General features: G+C 40.2%; 1 protein-coding gene across 1 annotated transcript; it reads right to left on the bottom strand.

The window, feature by feature from the left end:
* Window positions 1–1,890: 1,890 nt before the first annotated feature.
* ndufc1 (NADH:ubiquinone oxidoreductase subunit C1) lies at window positions 1,891–13,022 on the bottom strand. The gene is made up of 4 exons (XM_059965192.1): window positions 12,839–13,022; window positions 8,626–8,729; window positions 5,907–5,987; window positions 1,891–2,669 (listed from the first exon to the last, which is right to left on the bottom strand). Exons 1-3 carry the CDS (start codon window positions 12,882–12,884, stop codon window positions 5,928–5,930), a joined length of 210 nt encoding a protein of 69 aa, XP_059821175.1. The 5' UTR covers window positions 12,885–13,022; the 3' UTR covers window positions 1,891–2,669; window positions 5,907–5,927.
* Between the last annotated feature and the right edge of the window lie 12,343 nt (window positions 13,023–25,365).

Raw genomic sequence — 25,365 nt, 5'->3', positions numbered from 1 at the left:
AACACATGGTAGAATTTGTCATAACTTTTATTGTGATTGATTTCTTCTTAATCAGACATGGGTTCCTATTCCACAGTCTTAAATTTATATTTCCCATGAATGATTTGTAACAAATTCAACTAATTTCTCTTTAAATTATATAATCTTTAAGTTACTGATTAAAGAAAATGTTGGTGGTTGAATATATCTGTGAACAACATTACAATGGCAATCTAATTAAAAACTTAGCAGTTCAGGTTGCATTCTTGGGGAGAGAAAATAGTATGCATGATTGTGTTAGTGAACATCAGCAAGACCAAGGAACTTCAGAGGCAAACCAAAGGTCCATGAGCCAGTCCTCATCAGAGGATCAGAGGGGAAGAAGGTCAGCAACCTTAAATTCCCTGCTGTTGTTTTTTGGTGGACCAGTCCTAGGCCCAGCATGCAAGTGCAATTACGAAGCAAGCTCAGCAGCGCCTCTACTTATTTAGGAGTTTGCAAAGATTTGGCATGACACCTAAGACTTTGACAAACTTCTATAGATGTGTAGTGGTGAGTATATTGACTGGCAGCATCAGGCCTGGTATGGAAACTCCAATACCCTTTAACAGAAAATCCTACAGAAAGTAGTAAATATGGCCCAGTCCATTACAGGCAAAGCCCTCCCAACTATTGAGCACATCTATATAAAACACTGTCACAGGAAAGCAGCATCCATCATCAGGGACCCCCACCATCCAGAACATGCTGCTTCTTGCTGCTGCCATTAGGAAGAAGGTACAAGAGGCACCAGGTTCAGGAACAGTTACTACCCTTCAACCACCAGGCTCTTGAACCAAATGGCTAACTTTACTCAACTTCACTTGCCCCATCTTTTTAAATTCTCCAACAATTTCAAGGACTCGTCAACTCACTTTCAAGGACTCTTCATTTCATGTTCTCAATATTTTGTTGCTATTCATTTAATATTCTTTTTTGTATTTACAGAGTTTGTTGACTTTTGCATACTGGTTGAACACCCAAATTGGTTCAATCTTTCATTGATTCTGATATGAGTATTATTCCATAGATTTATTGAGTATGCCCACAAAAATATGAATCCAATCTTGAGAACAAATTAATTTTGAACCTGCTGAGTATTTCCAACTCCTTATTTTCATATACATTTTTCAGCTTTTGGTTTTGTTTTTGATCACCTATTCAAACTTCCCTATCTCAACATTCAAAGAGTAACAATCAAACAGGACTGAGATGTTTTGGCTACAACGGAAATAGCTCAGGATATGGGACAGAGGGAGACACTAGCATGAAGCTTAAAATATTGTTCATGAAAGAGTCAATGGTCAAGTGTTAATTTCCAGAAGAAATAAAAGTAGGTGCAGTGTGTTTGGACCACTGAGGAAAAAGTTAGTCAATTACATTTGTTGGATGGAGTAACAAACATATAGAACAAACTAGAAACATTAATACAAATTTCCTTCCCCAAAAGAATGTCAGTGAACCAGAAATACTTTACAACAATTTGGTAGTTATACTGCTTTTAAGGAGTGTTTTTTTTTCATTTCCAGATCAATTCAGTTATTTGAATTTAAAATTCCCAGCTGTCATATTGGGATTTGAATTTTGGCAGCCGGTCTAGTAAATTGAGCCTAGTTTTTTTTTCTGAGCTCAATGAGAAATAAAAACCTTAAATCAGAATCAGTTTTATTTTTGCATTGAATAAAAATTTGTACATGGTTCACCAGTACTTCTTCCAAAATCCTCTGGCAATCACCTTGAATGAATGGCTCCAAATCATTATAGTGAGGCATAAAAGCTTGTAGTCAAAGCCATGATCCCAATTTTGAATTAGCTGGCTCAGTCAAATCATACCACGGTGACATTAAATGCATTAGGAAATGGTTACGAATATTTGCGTAAGAAACAAAAAATGGTGTTTAATTGTATTTTGAATTACTACCCAAGAGCCTCGTAACAGTACAGGAGGTGATGGAACCAAATATACATACATCTGCATTGCAATTAAATGACATGGCTGCAACTAATTTAAATAAGGAGAAAAAAAATAAGAGATCACTTTTTCTGCTGACTGTATAACATGTACTGAATGTATTCTTAGGAATGAAGGTCCTGTTTGAATCACATATTTATGCATAGCACTCTCATTGGCTGTGATCAGACAAGTGATCATGAATAATGGCTGCATTTAGCAAGCTGCCCCAATGCATTTGACATCCTCAAAGTTCTGATGATTGTTTTGTTTTATAGAATTTTTTAGTAAAATATGTTTTTCTCTCCAGTTAAGATCACCACTCTGCAAGGTAACAACAAAAATAGTACCAGTGGACTCTATATAGGAGAGGCCAAGGTGATTGATTCTGGAGAAAAGAGAGTTGGTAAAATAAACTTAATGGCCTGCATCCATAAATAAATCAGGTATAATACTGGATTAGATCTTCTTTTACATTTATTTACCACAAGAACATTTCATTTCATTCCAGAGGGCTTCATCCCCAATTAATATAACAGCTACTATAAAGTTGATAATGTGTGAAGAACAGCAGAAACAGATTTTCTTTGCTTAATCCAGAATGAATCGACATTCAGGTTCCTTTATTTGTCAAGCAGCTTGTATCTTCTTCCTGTGATTTATTTCACTGACTTTGTTGTACTTTAAATACTTCGATAAACTGCAGAAAGAAAACATGTAGTTTATAATTTTCCCTTTCTTATTTTAAGATTTATCTCAAAGACTCAATAGGTAAATGACCACTTGGTGATCTATTTCAGATGGCCACACACCATTACTATTCTGAATTTGAAATAAAATCTCCACTTTATTTCTCATTGGAAACCAATCAAAGACTTCTGTACCTTCCTCTGCAACTGAATCCTTGACTTCCTCATTGGGTGACCACAGTCGTTGCAGACTAAAAATAACATCTTCTCATTGACAATCGGTACTGGTGTACCACATGCAAACGTGCTTAGCCTGCTGCTCTACTCTCTCTACATCTACGATTGTGTGGCCAGGCACAGCACAAACACCATCTATAAATTTGCCAATGACACAGTTGTTGTAAGAAGAATATCTGATAGTGACAAGGAGATGTACAGGAGTGAGATAGATTAGCTGGTTGGGTAATGTCACAACAACGACCGTGCACTCCACATCATGAAGTCCAAGGAATTGATTCTGAACTTCAGGAAGAAGTCATGGGAAATTACACAGCACGTATTGATGGTTTTTAGTGGAAAGGGTAATCAGTTTCAAGTTCCTGGGTGATAGCATCATTGAAGAACTACTCCGGGCCCAACATACTGATGCAATTACAAAGAAGGTACAGCAGCAATTATGTTTTATTAGGATTTTGAGGAGATTTGGTATGTTACCAAAGACCCCTGTAAATTTCTACACATTTACTTTGGACAGCAATCTAACTGATCACATTACTGTCCGGTATGGAGAGGCCACTGCACAAGATCAGAACAAGCTGCAGTAAACTCAGCCAACTCCATCACCAGAGGACATCTTCAAGAAGTATACCTCAAAAAGGCAGCATACATCATTAGGGACCCCCACCACCTAGGATATGCCGCCTTCTTATTGCTACCATCAGAGGAGGGATACGTGTCTGAAGACAGACACTCAAACATTTTAGGAACATCTTCCTCTCTGCCATCAAACTTCTGAATGGACAATCAACCACTGAACACCTCAATATTTTTGCTTTCTTTTTCACTACTTATAAAACTTTTAATATCTATTTCTTATTATAATTTATAGCATATTAATGTGTCAGTGATAACAAACCTGATATGAATGCCTTTCAGCATTTCTGAAATATCACACTAAAACAATGAGAAGTAACACTGAATCTGAAACACACAAGGACAGGATTATGTTATATCCTGATGCATGTTCATACCATCCACTTGTCAGTTACCAACCAGATTGAATCATGACCCCTCAATCAAGGTACTGGATAAGCTTGAGCACATCAGCTCAAATCGAACATGTTCAACAGTAAGGGGGCAAAGGAGTTAAATTAGACAAGAAAAAATGGGCCCCAAAGGTATAAGGCAATAAATCCACACATTACTGAAAAATAATGGTTTGTCATTATTTAATTCAATAGTAAAACAGGGTTAAAGGCTGCATGAGCTCTCCTGGTGTTATACAATATGGGGATGAAGATCTTAAAATGGTTTATTTAGGAACCCAAGAGCTACAGCTTATGTTGGTGATATTAAACCTGATTCTGACTCAATAAGCCTTGCAGTAGTAATGTGTGAACAGGACTTGAGAATTTGGACCTTTCAATGACCTCAAGTTTACAGCAAGCTAAAGAATGGATGAGGCTTTCAGTAGCAGACAGATTGAGACAGGGAGAGGTGCAGATGTCTTTAATGATAATATCAGTTGAGATTCCCAAGAGGATCAATTAAAATGCCGGGATTATAAACCAGTATTAATGTTAAGATGTATCTTAATATTTCTTATGAACTACTTGCCTGCAAGAAAATGACTCTTAGGGACTCTTTGATAATAAATGTACTTACTTTCTTTTGAAGAGTGGGAATGAACCTAGAATCCTCAAAGCCAAATCCAATAATTTGCAATGTGATTGTAGGAATTTTGTCTCTACAGAACTGAGACTGATCTCAATTTCACTTCATTTATTTGAAGGAATGTTCACTTACATAACATTCAATTTCATTTGTATTAATATTCTCAATTCCCCCCCCCCCCCCTTTATGTCCCTTAATGAAGTTACCATTGAGATAAGTGCTTCATTTAATTTCACATGGGATCAGTATGGTGAAACTCTTCCAGCAATTTAAGATGTTTCCCTTTTACAAACATGTTCCCAGCAACCAGAAAAACAATTTGTATTTCTGCAGCATATTTAATGCTATATAACATTCCAGGGTATTTAATTGTTGTCAGAATTTGGGCTCAGAGAACAGATTTTGCTGGGAACAGAAAACAGGACATTCGGTCTTCCTAATATTTAACTGCAAGTACCATCTGTTCACCCGTTACTCAAAGTCAAGTGCAGTCTGATCATTTAAAGATAGTGGAGGGGTTGAGAAAAGTGGTGCTTATCCCAAGATCTGTGTTGTCAATACGTTGTTTTCTGATAATGTCATTGAGAACAGCATAATGAATGAAATAGAAGGAGGGCCAAAGGAAACATCCTTAGTAACATTAAAGGAAATGGTGCAGGAGCAAGAATAGCCAACATGGGCAGTTCTCCAGTTTCAAATCACTAGAAAACTATGGAGCCACACAAGTACAGTTTCGTTCATGAGATCATGGATGAGAAGACGATCCACATTAAAGGCTCCAGTCTGATCAAGGACAGGGAGAGAAAGCTTCTTGTCATATATGCATTGGCATAAACTGATAATGGGAATTTAATGGGAGCTCTGAGAAAGATGACAAAGCTTTATCAGCCAAAAGCATATTCAAAAGTGTTCAAAATTCAAAGTTTTGGAGATGGTGTACTACAATGGACACTTGGTTTTGATCAAATAATGTTATTTATCAAAAAAATGAGTATTTATGTTTAATTCATGATTTTCTTGTGAATGCTGCTTATATGATGGTATGTGCTTGTGATGTGGCTGCAAGTAAGTTTTTCATTGCAACTGTGCATATGACAATAAACTTAACTGTAACTTTTGAAGAATAGAGAGCATGAAGGTAATTTTATTCTGTCAGAAATAATAATGACACTTTCAAAGAAAAGGTAGATACAGCACCAAACAATATCAATTAACATCAGAGACAGGAAGTTGCAATACACAGCTTGATCATAGCTTCTTCAGAACAAGATAGCTCAAAGCAGCATCTAAAACAATAGTTGTTATATTTTTTGATTTGATATTCTAATTACAAAATAAAATTAAAAGTTCCTTACTTGTTTTATATGGATAGTCAATTATTCGATTCCATGATGTGCTTTGTATGCTTGAACATCCTGATTATGTTGCTTGAAGAGCTGACATTTAACAGAATGAGTACAATAAACATTTAATTATACATGTTGCACAGTTGATTTACTGGATCCATAATGAATAATCTAGCTGTTGGTAACATAAGTAAGCTCTACATCCTGTAAACACATAATCACACTTTCAACAGTTTGTTTTGCCACCTGCAGAATTTGTGATCTAAATGAATAAATGCAAAATTAATGTGACACTGAAGCAGACGGAGAAGATTCCCAATGTCAGTCTCTGATTTGTATTATTAAATTTTGCTACAGCAGCAGCCAGAGCACTTTCATGTTCTTCAATATTCAGGAATAGGGTTGGGGAAAAATCATATGACCACTTCCAAACAATATGGTCCCTGGTGGACATTGTGGGTCATAAGGAAGCACAGCCTTTAATCCTGCAGATTTCCAGATGAAAGATATAGTTACACCCAAATTGGCAGGACATAATGAAACCGAAAATACGAAAAGTATCGAGACAAGCAATGTTTCCAGCATCCTATGTTACTTCATTTACCATAAAGGAATTAAGTTTTAATTATTTCAATTTTGAAATCCTTGGGTCAAATTTTTAAAAATTACAGCTTTCTGCTTAATTGTCAGTCACTCAAGGTCAAGGAGATTATATCATATACTATTTACCTGACACCCTCATCAATATTTAAACATTTAGGAAAACCACTGGATGCTTTCAGAACTCTATTCTAGCTTTGCAGAATGTGGTTGGGAAGGAGGCACTTATGGGATGGAGGTGTAAAGGGGTGAAAAACTCCAAGTAAACATTAAATGTAGAAGGACTATTCAAATTAGTGGAGGTCAGAAAGTGAAATATGCTGTTGAATGGTACAAGCTGAAGGTTCTTCATTATGCTTGTAAAGTTATAAGCATAATGAAGAACTCTGCTTCAGAGCACCCAGACAAAAGCAAAACATGAAACTGGCTGCAGTTATCCATTACAGCTCAGCATTCAATACCATTGTCCCCACAGTATTAATCACCAATCTTCTAAACCTGGGCTTGTGTACCTCCCTCTAAAAACTAATCCTCAACTTTCTCATTGGGAGCCTTGACAGTACAGATCAGTAATAACATCTTCCCCTTGTTGACAATCATCATTGGTGCACCTCTAGGACATGTGCTCAGCCTACTGCTCTACTCTATCTATACTCATGATCATGTGGCTAAGCTCAGCTCAAACACCATTTATTAATTTGCATATGACACAACAGTTGCTGGTAAAATCTTAGGTGGCAATGAGGTGGTGTGCATGAGTCAGATACATCAGCTGGTTGTGTAGTGTCCCTACAACATCCTCAAACTCAACATAACAAGACCAAGAAATTAATCGTGGATTTCAAGAAGGGAAAAATTGAGAGAACACACACCAGTCTTCATTAAGGGGGCTGCAGTTGAAAGGGTAAGTAACTTCAAGTTCCTGGTGTCAAAAACTCAGATGATCTACCCAGGGCTCAATACATTGATACAGTCACAAAGAAGGCATACCAGCAACTCTCCTTCATTAGGAGCTTGAGGAGATTTGGTATGTCACCAAAGACTCTTGCGAATTTCTTTGGATATACTGTGAAAAGCATTCTGATTGGTTGCATCACAGCCTAATATGGAGGCTCCAACGCACAGAATTGCAAGAAACTGCAGACAGTTGTAACTCCATCATTGGTACAACATTATCACCATCCAGAAGGAAGAAAAAAAGCCTGTAGGATCACAATTCAGGACCAACTTCTTCTCCTTCATCATTTACTTTCTCAATGGTCCATGAACACAACCTCAGATTCTTTTTCTTTGCACTATTTTTTAAAAGTCATAATGATTTTGTCTTTGCACTATAATACTACTGCAAAACAACTATATAATAGTTGTATGGTAGGTTCCTCAGTGTCCACCTAGCTAACAGGAATTACTTGCCACTCATTTACGACTCATCACCTGCAGCCTATTTAAACCCAGCTCTCATCCACAATCCTTCTTCATTCACATGAACCAGCCAGCCTCAACCAGTTACAGCTAGCCTTCAGATACCTTGTTGCCTGTGGTGTTTAGAATCTGTTCTCTCTCAAAATAATCACTATCATTAACCCAAAATATTAATCACTAGTTATCTCCACAGATAGTCAACTTGCTGACCACTTCCAGCATTTTTTTTTTCATTTGGGTTTCCCAGTATCTAAAATATTTTTGTTTCAGTTTATTTTTAAAAAATCTCAACAGCTCTATATATACATAGTATGTAATAAAAGCTGACAGCACACTAGTTCTGTCTGAGATAATTTCAGTCTGATAACTAGACAGAATACAAGCCCTCATGCTGAGTATTTAAAAATTAGTGCAAGACAAGTTATTGGGTTTTTAAGACTATAACAATATGAAATACAACAGATTAAAAATGTAGAGCTAAACTTTACAGTTTATCTAAAGTACTACTAGAATCAAAACTCATTCCTCAAGTTAAAATTTCTTGCTCATCTCCAAACTGGAAAATATATCCTCAAAAAATGCTGCAAAATATAATTCAATCTTTTCAGCTAAAGTTTTCACATGGGTAATAATGCAAGGGCAAAATATCAACATTTGTAACAAATAACTCTGCACCTTTTCCCTTTACTTCTACAATATTACTTACCAGAGTCCACAATGCTATTGTACTGCCAAATGCCAGGCCAACTCTTAGCCAGTTTGGATTTGTGTAGTCAGGTTTCCTTGCAGTGAAAGCAGAACGAGTCAAAACTGAAAACAGAAATGGTACATTAATCATTCTTCTACATGAGATAACATTAATTTTACATTGTCACAGCATACTTCATATACAAAAATGCATCCAAGTTCAAAGAAGAAGAAGCTAGTCATTTCTCCCAACTTGAACTCCTGTCCAGTGAACCTTTTTGGAGACATTAAGCTACATTACTTAAAAAGTTGAAAACACTGACGGACCACTAATAAAAGCCATTTATTTGGGAATGGGATCATAAGTTCACAACTCAACATGAGTCACAATCTTCAAGAAAGAAAACACAAGGGTCACAATTTTTAAATACTTCATAGCTAGACAACACACTGATTTACATTTCACAAATAATAATATGTCATTAAGAAATTGGAGAAATTGCCCACTATGGAACATTTCTGCTTTATGTTAATTTTTGTTTCATTTTCAGATCTATTTTAGTTGAAAACAGAACATAAAACTTTACAACACAGCAACAGGACCTTTGCACTACAATGTCTATGCTGACCATGACTCTAGATTAAAGCAAACCTTTCTGCCTACACATGATCTATACTCCTTCATTACCTATACATTTATCTGTCTAAATGACTTAACATCATTTTAATGTACTCTTCCAGCACCGCCATTCTATATAAAAAAAACTTGCTCCACACATCTTTTAACCTTCTCCTTCTCACCTTAATGCTATGCCCTCTAATACTTGACATTTCTACCCTGAGAAAAATCCTAACTACCCTACCCCATGCCTCTCAAAATTTTGTGATGGCTCCAAATTAAATGCAGATTCAGGAAGCTTACAAGATCTGCTTGTACTTGTTTGAAACCTTATGAGAGAATACCATAAATTCATACTTTCTTCAAAAATACACCCTCTCCCTCCCTTCTACTTCAATTCCTCTATCTAAGGGTTCCAGACCTCCTCCAACTCTCCACCCTCTCAAACTTTAGGATTCTAAAGGTAGACACTCCCCTCATAAACAATCTATCTCTCACATTTCACTCATTTCCACTGAAGCAGGTTTTCCATTTGTCAGTCAGAACAAGAGAAATAAATTCTGTGGACATTTTTTCTAGGTTTCCCAACATCACAGAACATGAACGCAGATTAAAAACCTGGCCTGTAAAGACAGCATAGATGACTAATGCAGAACGAGAATAAAACATGTTTGGATAGTTAACTTATCATGCGAAGAAACAAAAAGGGTGCATGTACTGCTGTAGAGAATCAGAATAAAGATAACAGTGCAGGAAAGTTACTGTAAATGTCACCAAAGATTATAAAAATGGAATGATTCAGCAGTCTGAAGGACGAGTACTGATCAAACACTAGACATCTTTTTGCACTGCATGTGACATCTGCTAAATATGTGTTAGTTGCAAATAAAGAACAGCATTAATAAAGGTGCTTCAATACAAAACTGTGATCCTTCAGCCAGGCAAAATATCAACCCCAAATCTATCCCATCAAATTCAGTAAAGAATATTATTCATTTCAATTCAGTCAACTTGCAATCTTCTGAATTCTACAGAAGAAAGGCTTAGCCTATTCACTCTTCTGAATCTAGTCTGGTGACTTTGCTGTACTCTCTCTACAGTAGGTATAATCGTACTTTAGGCAAGAAGACCAAAGCTCTTCATAAAATCCACGTATGGTCTCACCAAGATGTGTTCAATTTTAGTAAGACACTTATCTGTTGTATTCAAATCCTCTTGAAATAAAGGCCTTACTAAGTGCTTGCTACACTATTAGCTTTCAATGTTCTTTTTCACAAAGAATCTGATGTTTCTTTTGGATATTGACATTTTCCAATCTTTCTTCGTTCCACTGTTGTTATTATTCCTACAACTGAATAACCTCACATCCTTTTAAAAACCTCTTGGAGCCTCTTTGAATTCTCTTCACTACATTTCCATTTAGGTTCAAGTCATCAGCAAACTTGGAAATCTTATAATTGGTCCCCTCAGTCAAATTGTTACAGATTGCACAGCGTTCCCAACCTTTGTTTCCTATCTGTTCACCAACTCTCAAGCCACAATGCCAAATAACCTCCAATGCTATTACTCCCAAGGGCTTACGACAGTACAAAAATACTCAATCCTTTCATCTTCTCCAGTAAAAACATTCTCAAGGAATTAAATAGATTAAACATAATTTCTCGCTCATAAGCTCGGATGACTTTGCTCAATCATATTGCTTTCCAACATGTTCTTTATTACGAGTTCCAGCAAATTCCCACTATTGTTCGAATTCCAAAGTAAACTTACAATCAAAGTCCATGTCACCATATATAACCCTAACATTCATTTAGAATCAATGAAAGACCTCATCTAACAGGACAACCAATGTGCAAAACTGTGCAATTAACAGAATAAAAATAAGCAATAAATATGGAGAACATGAGATGAAGAGCCCTTGAAAGTGAGTTCATAGGTTGTGAGAACATTTCAGTGATGGGGCGAGTGAAGTTATTCCCTTGTATTCAAGAGCCTGATAGCTTAAGGGTAATTACTATCCCTGAACCTGGTGGTGTGGGTCCTGAGATTCCTGTACCTACTTCCTGATGGCAGCAGTGAGAAGAAAGTATGACCTGGATGATGGGGGTCCTTGATGATGGATACTGCTTTCCTGCAATGGCACTCCATGTAGATGTGCTAGATGGCATAGAGGGCTTGAACCATGATGGACTGTGCTGTATACACTACTTTTTGTAGGCTTTTCTATTTAAGGGCATTGGTGTTTCCATGTCAGGCCATGATGCAATCAGTCCATATGCTCTCCAACACACATCTATCGAAGTTTGTCAAAGTTTTAGACGACAAGCCAAATCCTCGCAAACTTCTAAGAAAGTCAAAGCGCTGTCATGCTTTCTTTGTAATTACACTTATGTGCTGGACCCAGGACTGATCCTCTGAAATGATAACACCAAGGAATTTAAAGTTGTTGACCCTTTCCACTTCTAGTCCTCCAATAAGACCCTCTGTTTCCTCCTCCAGAAATCAATAATCAGTTCCTTGGATTTACTGACATTGAGTGAGAAGTTGCTGTGGCACCTCTTAGCCAGATTTTCAATTTCCCTCCTATATGCTGATTCGGCCTTTGACTCGGCCTACAACAGTGGTGCCATCAGCAAAGTTAAGTATGGCATTGGAGCTGTGCTTAGCCACACAGTCCCAAGTATAAAATGAGCAGAGCAGGAGGCTGAGTCTTGTGGTGCACCTGCACAGATGATGGTGGTATTGTTAGCAACTTTCTCTTCTTCTCTACCCCCCAACTCCAACTCATTTCATTTTCCTCTAAATGAGAGTAATCAATTCCAAGAGGAACATTGTGAGCAACACATAGAATCTATCCTGACTTTGGACACAACCTGTATGGTTTGAACATTCTCCCTGTGCACCTGTTTGCCCTGATCTTTGGTTTCCTCGCATATCCCAAAGGCACACTGGTAGCCAAATGGCTATTATATATTACCACTAACCTGCATGGCTGGTAGAAGAATCAGAATGGATTAGATGGACACGTGTGGGAGAATAGATTACAATGAAATAAGGGGGTGAATTTGGAGAACTGAATTAATGCATCAATAGCCTCCTCCTCTTTCAGAAAAGAACAAAATATGAGAACACAGAGAGAGATTTAGCATGTGAAGACTAACGATTTAAAAAAAATCAACAAAAGGAACACAGGTTGACAATAACAAAAGGTCAAATTTAAACATGAGCAGACGTAGGCAGCAGTCAATAAAAACGCAGTGATATTACTGAAACACTCAACGCGATTTTGCGAGGGTGGCAAAATGGGCTTTACATGGGCTGTGAGAAGTCAGTTGGCCCGCAACAGCTTTAGCCTTTGCTGCTGCTGGGTAGGTTGTTAGCCAAATTCAGGCCGACGCGTCTCCGGCAAAAACGGGGCACCAGCGCCTGCTTCTACCCGCCTCAGAGACTATAGCACCCGAGGCCGGCCACAAAATCATCACCCTCGGCCCAGGTCAGAGCACAAGGACAACATTCGCCCCCCGATATGGGCCCGGGCCACACTCTCCCGTCTCAGGCCTACTGTTTCCTCAGCGACACGGCCGCCTGTGCCCTCCCGCCGTGGGCTCCTCACCCCGGTAAACCTTGGACGAGCTCAGGATAGCGCGAGGACCCGACATCCCTCAACCGGACCCGAAGCTAGCGGCACCGCAAACAGAATCGAGCAATCGATCGGTCGACGCCGGCTTGTCCGGTGGGCGGTGCTTCCGCAGGCCGCTCTGCCGCCTGACGATCCGCCTTCAGGAAAGAATTGCGGAGCGGCAGCGAAAGTCTCATCCTGTCGCTGTTATCTGGACGTTTGAAATTGCACCCAGTCTGACAACGGTAGTGGAAATTAAGATGTGTTTCCTTGACAGAATGCCGGGGCTGAAAGACTGAATTGACCGAAGCCGTGGAGAGCACTGATACTATGGTCAATATCAATTACAGCCATGAGATAACGTGGATCATTTTCTGTATCTCAGGAGACTTATAAGAGAAGGCAGATTTGGATGGTTAAATGCTCCACCTATTTTGTGGATTAAGGCAAAGGATTGTTGTAAAATCAGAATTGGGATCCATAGCCCATGGATTTAAAGGCAGCTGTGATCCCTGTTCTCCTGTATGGTTATGAGACTTGAACTGCAAGCACCGCAAAACAATTGAAAGAAACCCAAATCCTTTCCCCGGGAGCAAACACCAGATAGTTTTTGGAAAGTTGTGCTTTGGGCCTGTGTGTTACTAACAAGGTCAGTTTCTGTAATATGCATAGCTGATTGCAAAGCTGAGAGGAATACATGGACCCTCCCAGGACCTAGGTAACTGCACCATAAATAAAAATCATCAGGAATCTCACTGCTGTCCAAAACGCCATTGTTTTGTTTAACAACAGACACAAAATGCTGGTGAAAATCAGCAAGTCTGACAGCATCCATGGTGGAGAATAAATAGTCGATCTTTCAGGCCCAGACCCATCATTAGGACTGGACAGAAGAGGTAGAAACAGAGAAAGAAGATGGTGGAGGGAAAGGATTACAAGATAGCAGGTGATAGGGGAGACCAGGTGAGGGGGAAAGTAGGTGCTTGGAAAAGGGTGAGACCAGGTGAGGGTGGGAAAGAGTGGGATAAAGTAATAAGCTGGAAGGGATAGGTGGAAGAGGTGAAGGGCTGAAAAAGGAGGAATCTAATAGGACAGGACAGTGGACCATTGAAGAAAAGTAAGGAAGAGAGGAACCAAAGGGAGGTGATGGGCAGGTGAAAAGAAGAAAGGGGTGAGAGGTAACCAGAAAAGAAATGGGGAAAAAAAGAGGAAGTGGGGAGAAATTACCAGAAATTAGAGAAATTGATGTTCATGCTATCAGACTGGAGGTGACCCAGATGGAATATGAAGTGTTGCTCCACCAACCTGAGTTTGGGCTCATCATGGCACTAGAGGAGGCCATGAACAGACATGTCAGAATGGAACTGGGAAGTTGAATGGGTAGCCACTGGGAGATCCTGTCTATTGTGGCAGACAGAGTGAAGGTACTTGACAAAGTGGTCCCTAATCTACATCAGGTGGAGATGGAAGAGGCGGAACCGGGACCATCAGATATAATAGATAACCGCGATAAACTTGCAGGTGAAATGTCACTTTACTTCACTTAGGACTGTTTGGGTCCTTGAATAGTGGTCAGAAAGGAGGTGTAGGGGTAGATATCACTTATAACACTTGTGGGGATAACTCAGGCAGAAAATAAGTAGGGAGGGACAAGTGCACAGGGGATAACATAGAGATATCTATGGAAAGCGGGGGTGGGGGCGGGAAGAATAAGATGTGCTTAATGGTAGGATCCCATTCGAGATGGCAATAGATAGGAGAATTATGTGCTGAATATGGAGACTCATGGGTGGTAGGTAAGGACCGGGGGAATCTTAGGTTTGTTCCTAGCATTTGCAGAATCTCTTTAAGAATTGCTCTTTCAACCTTGTTTATTTTGCTTGAGAATCATATGCTCATCTTGAATCCTCCAACATTACTTAAATCTAGAGCAAGTAACAACAAGTGAAGCAAACAACACTGGCAGCTACCAATGAAGCTAAGGATCTAGAGAGAAAAGAATAAAATAAATCAAAGGGCTGAATGTCCTGTTACTTGCAAGGTCAAATAATAATTAGCCCCTCTTTAAAAGGATAGCCTGTAATCTCAGTTTTGCTTTATTAATCATGCCTTTATCTCCTTATAATCACAGTTCCTCCAACCTTTGGTTCAATGTTCACCCCAACCCCTCTGCTCCTAATCACCGTTTTATCAGTTCATAAAATGATGCCAAGAATGGGATAGTCTCTGCCTCATCATTTAATGTAGTCATGATAGCTTCCACATCCTAAAATTGGCACCCATGAAACTCCACTTCTATAAGTACTAAATCAATAATATTACATTAAGGCCAATTTGTTGGCCAAAAAGATACTGCAGAAGGAAAACAAAAATAAATGTATTGTGACAGTGTTTCAACTCCAGTGTGACACTGACTTTGTATATAGCCATATATAGCATAGCAGCTACAGTTATGGATCCCTTACAGATCCAAGAATGCAGAATAGACCCAAACCTTGGGCACTGTTTGAGTAGAGTTTTAATATTCTCTCAAACTATACAGGTTTCCACTGGATACTTTGATTTCTTGGTATATCCAAAGCCTTGTTGGTAGATTAATTTGCTTCTCTGGATTAACCCTTAGTGTAGCAACAGCAATCAGGGAGTTGATGGGAAGTGAGAAAGAATATGCTTCAGGGAAAATAAGTAGGGGAATAGGATGAATTGTTCTGTTGAGAGCCAGCACAATCTTAATGAGGTAAATGATCTCCTGTGTCATAGTAAGTATATTAGGTAGTTGTACAATGAGTATTCTGCACTAGCAGTGATTGTTACAGCTGGTGCTTTTGTTAAATTCACTTTCTTGCCTGCTGACCCGGCTGATAAGGAGAACAGTGAGACTACCTGGATTAAGACGTATTTAAAAAAACAATGAAAGAAGATGATTTATTGTTTAAAAAGTTTTGGATGCAGTGTTTTTCTCAGCTTAAATATGAAGTTTTTTCAAAAGAGTACATCAGGGGAAGGACTTCCTTGTTTTAATTTAAGAATATCGACTTAAGTACATATAAAATTGCCATATTACAACACCAGAAATTAATATTTTTTCCAGAAATAAATGTGATTGCAATAATTTCAAGGTGTGATTATGCCAGTGTTGAAACTTGTGTGCTTCTGTTTGTAATTCACCTTGCCCATTTCATGTGATCTATGGAGGTACTAGAGATTGCAGCTGCTGGAATGCGAGCAACAAATAGTCTGCTGCAGGAACTCAGTGGGTTAAGAAGCATGAGGAAAGGAACATCAATGTTTCATGTCAGAATCCCGCAGTAGGATTTATATGATTTATGTTTCACTCTAACAGGTCGTTGGACCCAACTGGTTCATGCCGAACAAGATTACCAAATACTCCAGTCCCATTTGTCCGCATTTGGTTCTTAAGCCTTTAAACCTTTCCTATCCACATTCTTTTCCAAATGCCTTTAAAATGTAGCTAATGTACCTGTCTCAGCCACTTCCTCTGATGGCTCCTTCTAAATATGGACATCATTCTGGGTGAAAAAGTTGCCTTCAGGTCCCTATTAAATCTCCGCCTCTCACCCTGAATCTGCTTCTTGATTACCCAACCCTGGGGAAATATTGTATGCATTCACCCCGTCTATGCCCCCTCATGATTGTATACACCTCTATAAGATCACATCTCAGTGTCCGACTCTCCAAGGATCAAAATATCAGCCTGGCCACCGTCTCTCTATAACTCAGCCCTCAAATGCTAGCAACTTATTTGTAAATCTATTCTGCACTCTTTCTAGCTTAATATCATCTTTCCCATAGCAGGGTGACCAAAACTGAACACGATATTCCAAATGCAATAACTCAAAGTTCTTGTTTTGTGCATCAAACCTTTGTGCAGAATGAGCCATTATTTTCACAAGAGATTGTACAGATGCTAGAAATCCAGAGTAACACACAAAATGCTGGAGGAATTTATTTCCATGAATGCTGCCTGGCCTGCTGCATTCGTCCAGCACTTTGTGTGTGCTAGCCATTATTTTCCTGGGAAGGATAATCTCTCATCTCCAAGAGGCCATCATCACATCTCCCCCCATCCATAATCAGGACTTTATTCAGACAGGATCATCCCACATCACCCCCACTGCAGACTGCTGATACGTCCTGGATTGCTGTCACATCTAATCATGTCTACCCAAGATCTGTTTTCAGTTTTGGATGCAATATTTTCCATTGACCAGGAACATAATCATATGTGAATTGCATATCAACTATATGGCAAAGCCTGTAGCCAGTACATTAGTTTCTAGGCCAAATACACTTGGAAAGCAATGGTTGCATGTAAGCAAACATAATTCAGCAGGGAGTGAAACATACTGGCTGTAGAAAATGTTTTAGTCAGTCCTGTGTTTGCCTTTAGAACTCGGCTAAATTTCAACAAACTACCATGTTCACAACTTCAAACTAGTTTAACACATGTATCCTTGCTTTCCTTCAGTCTTTTGCATAAGAACAACTTAAATGAATGCTTGTTCATTATCTTGAAAAAAATGCTCTGGTTTATTTCATTTGGTTTAACTCACCTTGGTGATGTGTTTGTAATTGATAATTTTTATTTCCATGCTGAACCACATCCAACTAACAGATCTTTGTGAATGTTTATTGTTACTGATGGACTGTTTAACTGATCTTTGCTTTGAATGTTCGTCTGGTGTGCCTGCATTAATCGATGGAATATTTGCATCACTTTCATTACAGTAAATAGTCTATTGACCAGCTGCTGAGAGATAGCATTAATACCGACTGTACTATTCAATGATTTCTAAATTTTCTCTGACAGACTGTACATCTGTGCATCACAGTATTCCTTCTGCATTTGTGGTTTCAAATATTGCCACATAAATAATAAATAACTAAGTTGAAACCCCTATTTGCTAGAACTGAACTGAAAAAAAATAACAGAACTTTGCTTCAACAATTACGCTTTGTTTCCCTGTTTTCTTGGGGGTATGTACTGCTTACTGTGATGGTGAGCTAAATAAGGTTGCCGATTAAATTTCTGGTCTGTGCAAAGTTGGTTAAACTAAACCACCTGGGCAATGATAATGCAATATTATATTTTTGGGATAAGATTAGCCCTCATGCATGTGTTTAATATCCTGCTAAGAAATGTAACTGTTCACAGTTACCAGGTTGAATTGCCTAATGCAAATAAAATTATGAACTCAAGAAAAATCCCTCTATCTTCCACATGCGAAACAGAAAATCCAAGTTACTGGACTTTTTATGTGGATAATTAAGGAAATTCTGACTCATTTTCCCAAAGACCATATGATTTTTCAGTATTTGGACAGGCAATGGCAGTAACAGAAATTATTATTCAAGTGGTTTAGTGCTCTTTTGAGATTTTGGCTAATTTTGTGCCATTATTTTCCAGCTTATCAAAGAATTATCAAGTGAGACACCAATGATATGTAACATCACCTTTCACTCCTACCTCAATTCAATTTCAGTAATAATAATATCCATATTAAACTGGAATCCAGGAATAGCAGGCTGAGGCAAAAAGAAAAAAAAGTAAAGTTAAAATACAGAAATTTCAAAACTCTGCTGAACCATTGATTTTGATACTTACTGATACACATGTTCAAACATGATAGGGGAGGAGTTATGGATGAACCTGGAACAACTAGACAGCAAAGATGCATACATCAGGATGCTCATTATCAACTACAAATTGGCATTCAATAGTATCAGACCCTCAAAGCTATTTAATAAGCAGAAAAAGCCTTTGCCTCAATACCTCCTTGTGCAATTGGATTCTTGATCTCCTCACTTGTAGGCCCCAGTCAGTTCAGATTAGCAACTATGTCTCCTCCATGACCTCTGTCAGCACAGGTGCACCACAGGGCTGTGAGCTTAGCCCCTGCTCTACTCACTTTACACTTATGACTGTGTGGCTCCAATGCCATACTTAAGTTTACTGATGACATCACTGTCATAGGCCGAAGCAAAAGTGGCGATGAATCAATATAGAAGAGGGAGATTGAAAATCTGGCTGAACAGTGCCACAACAACAACCTCTTATTCATTGTCAGCAAGACCAAGGAGCTGATTATTAACTTCAGGAGGAGGAAACCAGAGGTCCATAAGCCAGTCCTCGTCAGGCGATCAGAGGTGGAGTGGGTCAGCAGCTATAAATTTCTTGGTGTTATCATTTTCAGAGGACCTGTCCTGGACCCAGCATGAAAGTGCGATTACAGAGGCGCAGCGGTGCCTCTACTTTATTGGGATTTTGCAAGGAATTGGCATGGCAGCTAAAGCTTTGACAAACTTCTATAGATGTGTGGTGGAGAACATTTTGATAGATTATATCTCAGCCTGGTATGGAAATACCAATACTCTTGAACAGAAAAGCCTATAAAAAGTAGTGGATACGGCCCTGTCCATCACGGCTAAAGCCCTGGTCAACATTGAGCACATCTCTACGAAGCGTTGTCGCAGGAAAGCAGCATCCATCATCAGGGACACCCACCATCCAGGTCATGCTCTCTTCTCGCTGCTGCCATCAGGAAGAAGGTACAGGAGCCTCAGGAACAGTTATTACCCCTCAACCATCAGGGTCCTGAACCAGAGGGGATAACTTCACTCAACTTCACTTGCCCCATCACTGAACTGTTCCTACATGGTCTCTTCATCTCATGTTCATGATATTTATTGCTTATTGATTTTTTTTATGATGAATATGTCTTTTTTTCTTTCTTTTTGTATTCACACAGTTTGTTGTCTTTTGGTGTTGGTGGGGTCTTTCATTCATTCCATCATGGTTATTGGATTTGTTGAGTATGCCCTCAAGAAAATGAATCTCAGAGTTGTATATGGTGACATATATGTACTTTGATATTACATTAATTTTGAACTTTGAACAACTCAACTGTAAGTAATAATTTAATTCCTTTCCCACCTGCCGGATCAGTCTGATTTGAAGGTTGGTGACTGTCAGGCAATACAGAGGATAAGCAGAGAAAAAAATTAAAGATCATGAGTAATTTGCTAGGGCATAAAATACAGGAGGTGGAACCGTGCAAGGTAGTTATTCAGAAGAGTAATCTCTGTTGATGAGGATGAAATAACGCTGGGGTAGCATGGAACTTTGTTGATGGCTGGAGTGGGTTAGAAGATAGTGTGAGGAGTGAGGTCCTGGTTGCAGGATAGGGCAGAGGTGATGACTGTGTGCTGGTGTATGTCATATATAAGCATCTCGTTAACATAATTGTGGGAAATGAGAACATGGTCACTGAGGAGATTAAATTGTCTTAGAGACAGAGCTCCTAATAACTATTATGTAACTTACTGTTATTTAGTTCTCTTATGTTAAAAGATGCAAGTAATTGAAAAAAATGTTTGTAATTCAATAAATTACAAACATATAGTTTTGATTTGATTTCTATGATTGCAATGTTTTTCTGCACTGCAGTAATCTTATTTCTCTACCTTTGCTCATAACCCTTGTTTTTGGTGAGTTACATGATCCACAGAGACTTACTTTCAACTGCCTTGAGATTGTTGGTGGACAGCATTGTTCTGGATGCTGTTTTTTGATGGTATAAATTATATCCAGTATAGGGCCTCTCAAGACTGTAAGACCATAAGACTTAGGAACATAATTAGGCCACTTGGCCCATTGAATCTGTTCCACTTTTACATCATGGCTAATTTATTATCCTTCCCAACTTCACTCTCCTGTCTTCTCCTGGTAACTTTTGATGCTCTGACTAACCAAGAAGCTTTCAACCTCTGCTTTAAATATACTCAGTGACTTGGCCTCCAGAGCCATCCATGGCAATGAATTCCACAGGTTCACCAACTTCTGGCAAAAGAAATTCCTTCTCATCTCTGTTCTAAATGTCATATCTCTATTTTGAGGCTGTGCTGTCTGGTCCTAGACTCTACAGGAAACATACTCTCTGCATTCACTCTGTCTCAGCCTTTCAATATTCAAAAGGTTTCAATGAGACTGCCCCCCTTCATTCTTCTAAACTCCAATGAGTACAGACATAGAGCCATCAAACACTCCTTGTATGTTAACCTTTCATTCCTGGAATCATTCATGTGAACCTTCTCTGGACCCTCTCCAATACCAGCGCATTTTTTCTTGGATAAGGGGCCCAAAACTCCAAGTACAGTCTGACCAATGTCTTATAAAGCCTCAGCATCACATCCTTGCTCTTATATTCCAGTCCTCTTGAAATGATTGCTAAAATTACATTTGCCTTCATTACCACTGACTTAATCTGCAAGTTAAGCTTTAAGGAATCCTGCACGAGGACGCCCAAGTCCCTTTATATCTCTGACTTTTGAATTTTCTCCTGTTTAGAAAATAGTCTATGTCTTTATTCCTTCTACCAAAGTGCATGACCATACATTTCCCTACATTATATTCCATCTACCATTTCTTTGCCCATTCTCCCAATCTGTCCCAAGTCCTTCTGCAGACTCTGCTTCCTCAGCATTGTCTGTCTTCCACCTATCTTTGTATCATCTGCAAACTTGGCCACAAGACCTTCAATTCTGTCATGCAAATCATTGATATATATAGTAACATGAAAAGAAGCAATATTAGTATTAGTGAAAGGCTGCACTGACAGAATTGCTTTGACAGCTGAGGAAGCTCCACCCTGAACCTGACTGATTGCCAAAGCTGTCACTGTAAATGATTGTTTTTGAATGCCTCGGATTCAATAATATTCAGTGTCAACCAGGACCAATGTTGAAATCAAATGCTGTTAAAATAATTAAAACAACTTATTGTAAAATGGAAGACTCAAAAAGATGCTCTTAAAATCATCAAAATCATTTAAGCTAATTTAATTAAATAATATAAAATGCTGTGCCTACCTTTCTCCTGACAAGTGATTTTTCCCATTCATGTTAATGGGATCTGGCATGGGCTCAGCAGGCAAAATTGCAAGCCAGAATGTTGGGACATCTGTAGAGGTTGGCACTGAGCCATCAGACTCTCTGTAAGTGAATAGCCCAACTTATCTCCCAGCAGATCTGAACAGATCTGGGCAGGAAATCTGCCCTTCTTCTTTGCTTACTCTGCACTCCTGTTGAGACAGCCATTGGTGTATTATTCCTTGCTGAGTATTCTTTAAATCTCAGATTTTGATTGACCAGTGTCTATACAATTCACAGTTTATAATCTGGAATTTTGATTGTCAAGGATTGAAAAACAGACATTCAAAACATGCTGATACTGAAGCAAATTATCTACCAGGGTGAACAGCCCAAGCAATTAAAACTAAAATCTAAAACTAATTTGCTGGAAATAATCAAAAGGAGAAGGATTTAAATTACATGGGATCAAAATCTTAAATACTTCAGACCAAAATTCTATCTCGTTTTGGGCCATCCATTGTGATTTCAATGGGGGCAGTCTGGAAAGAGTACAGTTTATCTGATTTCATCTGCATTTTAAATTTAAGCTTGACCAATTAGCAGTTCATCAATATTTGGATGTAAGTGAATCTGGAATAAATTTAATGTTCTCAGGTTCCCAGACTAGACTTTTCTTGTTTGAAGTACCAATAAGAAATCAAATCACACAAAATGTTGGAGGAACTCAGCAGATCAGGCGGCATCCATAGAAATGAACAAACAGTCAGCGTTTTGGGCCGAGACCCTTAATTAGACTCATAAGAATAAAAAATAGAACTATTTTTTGATCTTAATGTTTCTCAGCAGCATCACTAAATTGACTAAATTAAAAAAGCTTGGAATATTCCAAAGTTGTACTTGCAGTGCGCAGGCTAAGCAGCAGATGTTCAATGTTTCACATTCGCACGAGTGGTAGGATCTACTATCATTCAGTATGGTGATGTTCAAGGAGCCGATTAATTCTTTATTGTGCGTCACTGGATATGGCTGGAGTACACAATTTTGAATTGATATGAGAGCTATGGGACCTCCTTGTAGAAAAGTAGTGTGCATATGTGTGTCAGAACCACAGAAATTTATAGTACAGGAAAAGATATTCTGTTTTGTTAATAACCTCAAAGTGTATATTTACTGTAGACATAGTTTATTTTTTAAGTGGTTGTATAAATTATTTTGGAATTACTTATCAAAATTGGTTTACACTACCTTTGCAGGTCAAAGATTCCAGACTATGAGCAATATCAAATAGAAAATAAATAAAGTTCTGTAGCAGTGTGCTACACACAGCGCTGGAATGTCGACACACAGACGGTGAGTTGCAGTTGCGCAAAAGATATATTCAAACTTCGTGGCCTCACTTTAAAGCCTTCCCGTTTCCACCCTCCCCGGGCGGGAATGCATATTCACAGTCCCTTCCCACGCGCGCGCTTTTCCCCATGCTGGTGAAGAAGGCCTGGCGCCCTCTTTGGGGCCAGCCTCTCTGCCGGCACTGCCATTTTGTGAGCTGGTTCGAGTGCGCTGGGAAGTGGGTCACCACATAACCCACCCCCCCAGAACCAGCGATACACCCCCGAATGTCCACAGTCTGGGTCGGCCTCTGTTTGGGAGGTCTGCCTCTGTGCCATGGTGCCTGAGCTCCGAACAGCTGCGCCAAATCCACATGGGCCGGTTTGAGTCGGTCCACTGTGAAAACCTCCTCTTTCCACCCAATGTCCAGCACGAATGTGGACCTGTTGTTTCTGATCACCGTAAACGGCCCCTCGCAGGGCCGCTGTAGCAGTGCCCGATGTCCGCCCCGTCGTACAAAAACAAACTTACAGTGCTTCAGGTCTTTGGGTATGCAGGTCGGGCTCTGTCCATGCTGTGAAGTGGGTATGGGGGCCAGGTTACCGAGCCTCTTACATAGTCTGTCCAGGACTGCTGCGGATTCCTCCTCTTGCCCCCTTGGGGCTGGTATGAACTCTACTGGGACGACCAGGGTGCGCCGTACACCAACTCGGCCGACGAGGTGTGCAGATCCTCTTTGGGCACCGTGCGGATTCTGAGCAGGACCCAGGGATGTTCGTCTGCACAGTTAGGCCCTTTCAGGTGGGCCATGAGAGCCGACTTCAGGTGACGGTGGAAACGCTCCACTAGTCCGTTTGATTGTGGGTGGTAGGCAGTTGTGTGGTGTAGCTGTGTCCCCAAAAGGCTGGCCATAGCTGACCACAGGCTGGAGCTGAACTGGGCGCCTCTGTTGGAGGTGATGTGGGCCAGTACACCAAAGTGAGATACCCAGGTTGCAATCAGTGCTCGGGCGCAGGATTCAGAGGTGGTGTCAGTGAGTGGGACTGCCTCTGGCCATCTTGTGAATCGGTCTATGATAGTTAGGAGGTGCTGCGCTCCTCGCGACACTGGCAGGGGCCCTGCGATATCCACATAAATGTGGTCAAAACGCCGGCGGGTGGGGTGGAACTGCTGCGGCAGGGCTTTGGTGTGCCGCTGCACCTTGGCTGTTTGGCAGTGCATGCACGTTCTGGCCTATTCACTGACCTGCTTGCGGAGTCCATGCCAAACAAACCTGTTGGAGACCATCTGGACGGTTGTTCTGATGGAGAGGTGCACTAAGTTGTGAATGGAATCGAAAATTCGCCACCGCCAGGCTGCAGGGACGATGGGGTGGGGTTGGCCAGTAGCTACGTCACACAGTAGGGTCTTCTCACCTTGCCCTATGGGGAAGTCTTGGAGCTGCAAACCGGAGACTGCAGTTCTGTAACTAGGGATCTCATCGTCTGCCTGCTGCACCTCCGCCAGTGCTGCATAGTCCACCCCCTGGAACAGGGCCTGGATGGTAGGTCTGGATAGTGCGTCCGCCACAACGTTGTCCTTTCCTGAGACATGCCAGATGTCCGTCATGTATTCGGAAATGTAGGACAGATGTCGCTGCTGGCGGGACGACCAGGGATCGGACACCTTCATGAACGCAAAGGTAAGCGGTTTGTGGTCCGTGAATGCGGTGAAGGGCCTACCTTCTAAGAAGTACCTGAAATGCCGGATTGCCAGGTATAGTGCCAACAGTTCCCAGTCAAAAGCACTGTATTTGAGTTCGGGTGGTCGTAGGTGTTTGCTGAAGAACGCCAGGGGTTGCCAGCGACCCTTGATGAGCACTCCACCAACTGCTGTGTTGGATGCATCCACTGTGAGGGCGGTAGGGACGTCTGTTCTGGGGTGCACTAGCATCGCGGTGTTTGCCAAGGCTTCTTTGGTTTTAACAAAGGCAGCTGCAGCCTCTTCGTCCCAGGTAATGTCCTTGCCCTCACCCGACATCAGGGTGAACAGGGGGCGCATGATTCGGGCTGCTGAGGAGAGGAAGTGGTGGTAGAAATTCACCATACCCACAAATTTCTGCAGGCCTTTGAGCGTGTTGGGTTGGGGGAAGTGGCGGACCGCGTCTACCTTGGCGGGCAGAGGTGTTGCCCTGTCTTTAGTAATCCTGTGGCCCAGGAAGTCGATGGTGTCAAGTCCGAACTGGCATTTGGCCGGGTTGATTGTTAGGCCGTATTCACTCAGTCAGGCGTAGAGTGGACGGAGGTGGGACAGATGCTCCTGAC

Source organism: Hypanus sabinus, chromosome 3 (genome assembly GCF_030144855.1).
Source record: "Hypanus sabinus isolate sHypSab1 chromosome 3, sHypSab1.hap1, whole genome shotgun sequence".
In the NCBI taxonomy this organism is placed as follows: Eukaryota; Metazoa; Chordata; class Chondrichthyes; order Myliobatiformes; family Dasyatidae; genus Hypanus; species Hypanus sabinus.
The sequence above is the reverse complement of the archived record's forward strand: the minus strand, read 5'-3'. Positions and strand labels throughout refer to the sequence as shown.

Coding starts and splice junctions, on each gene's coding strand:
- ndufc1 (XM_059965192.1), bottom strand. CDS start 12,884: ATGTCGGGTCCTCGCGCTATCCTGAGCTCGTCCAAGGTTTACCGGG. Junction 8,730..12,838: donor CTCGTCCAAGGTTTACCGGG/GTGAGGAGCCCA, acceptor TTCTGTTTTCAG/TTTTGACTCGTTCTGCTTTC. Junction 5,988..8,625: donor CAATAGCATTGTGGACTCTG/GTAAGTAATATT, acceptor GTTAAATGTCAG/CTCTTCAAGCAACATAATCA.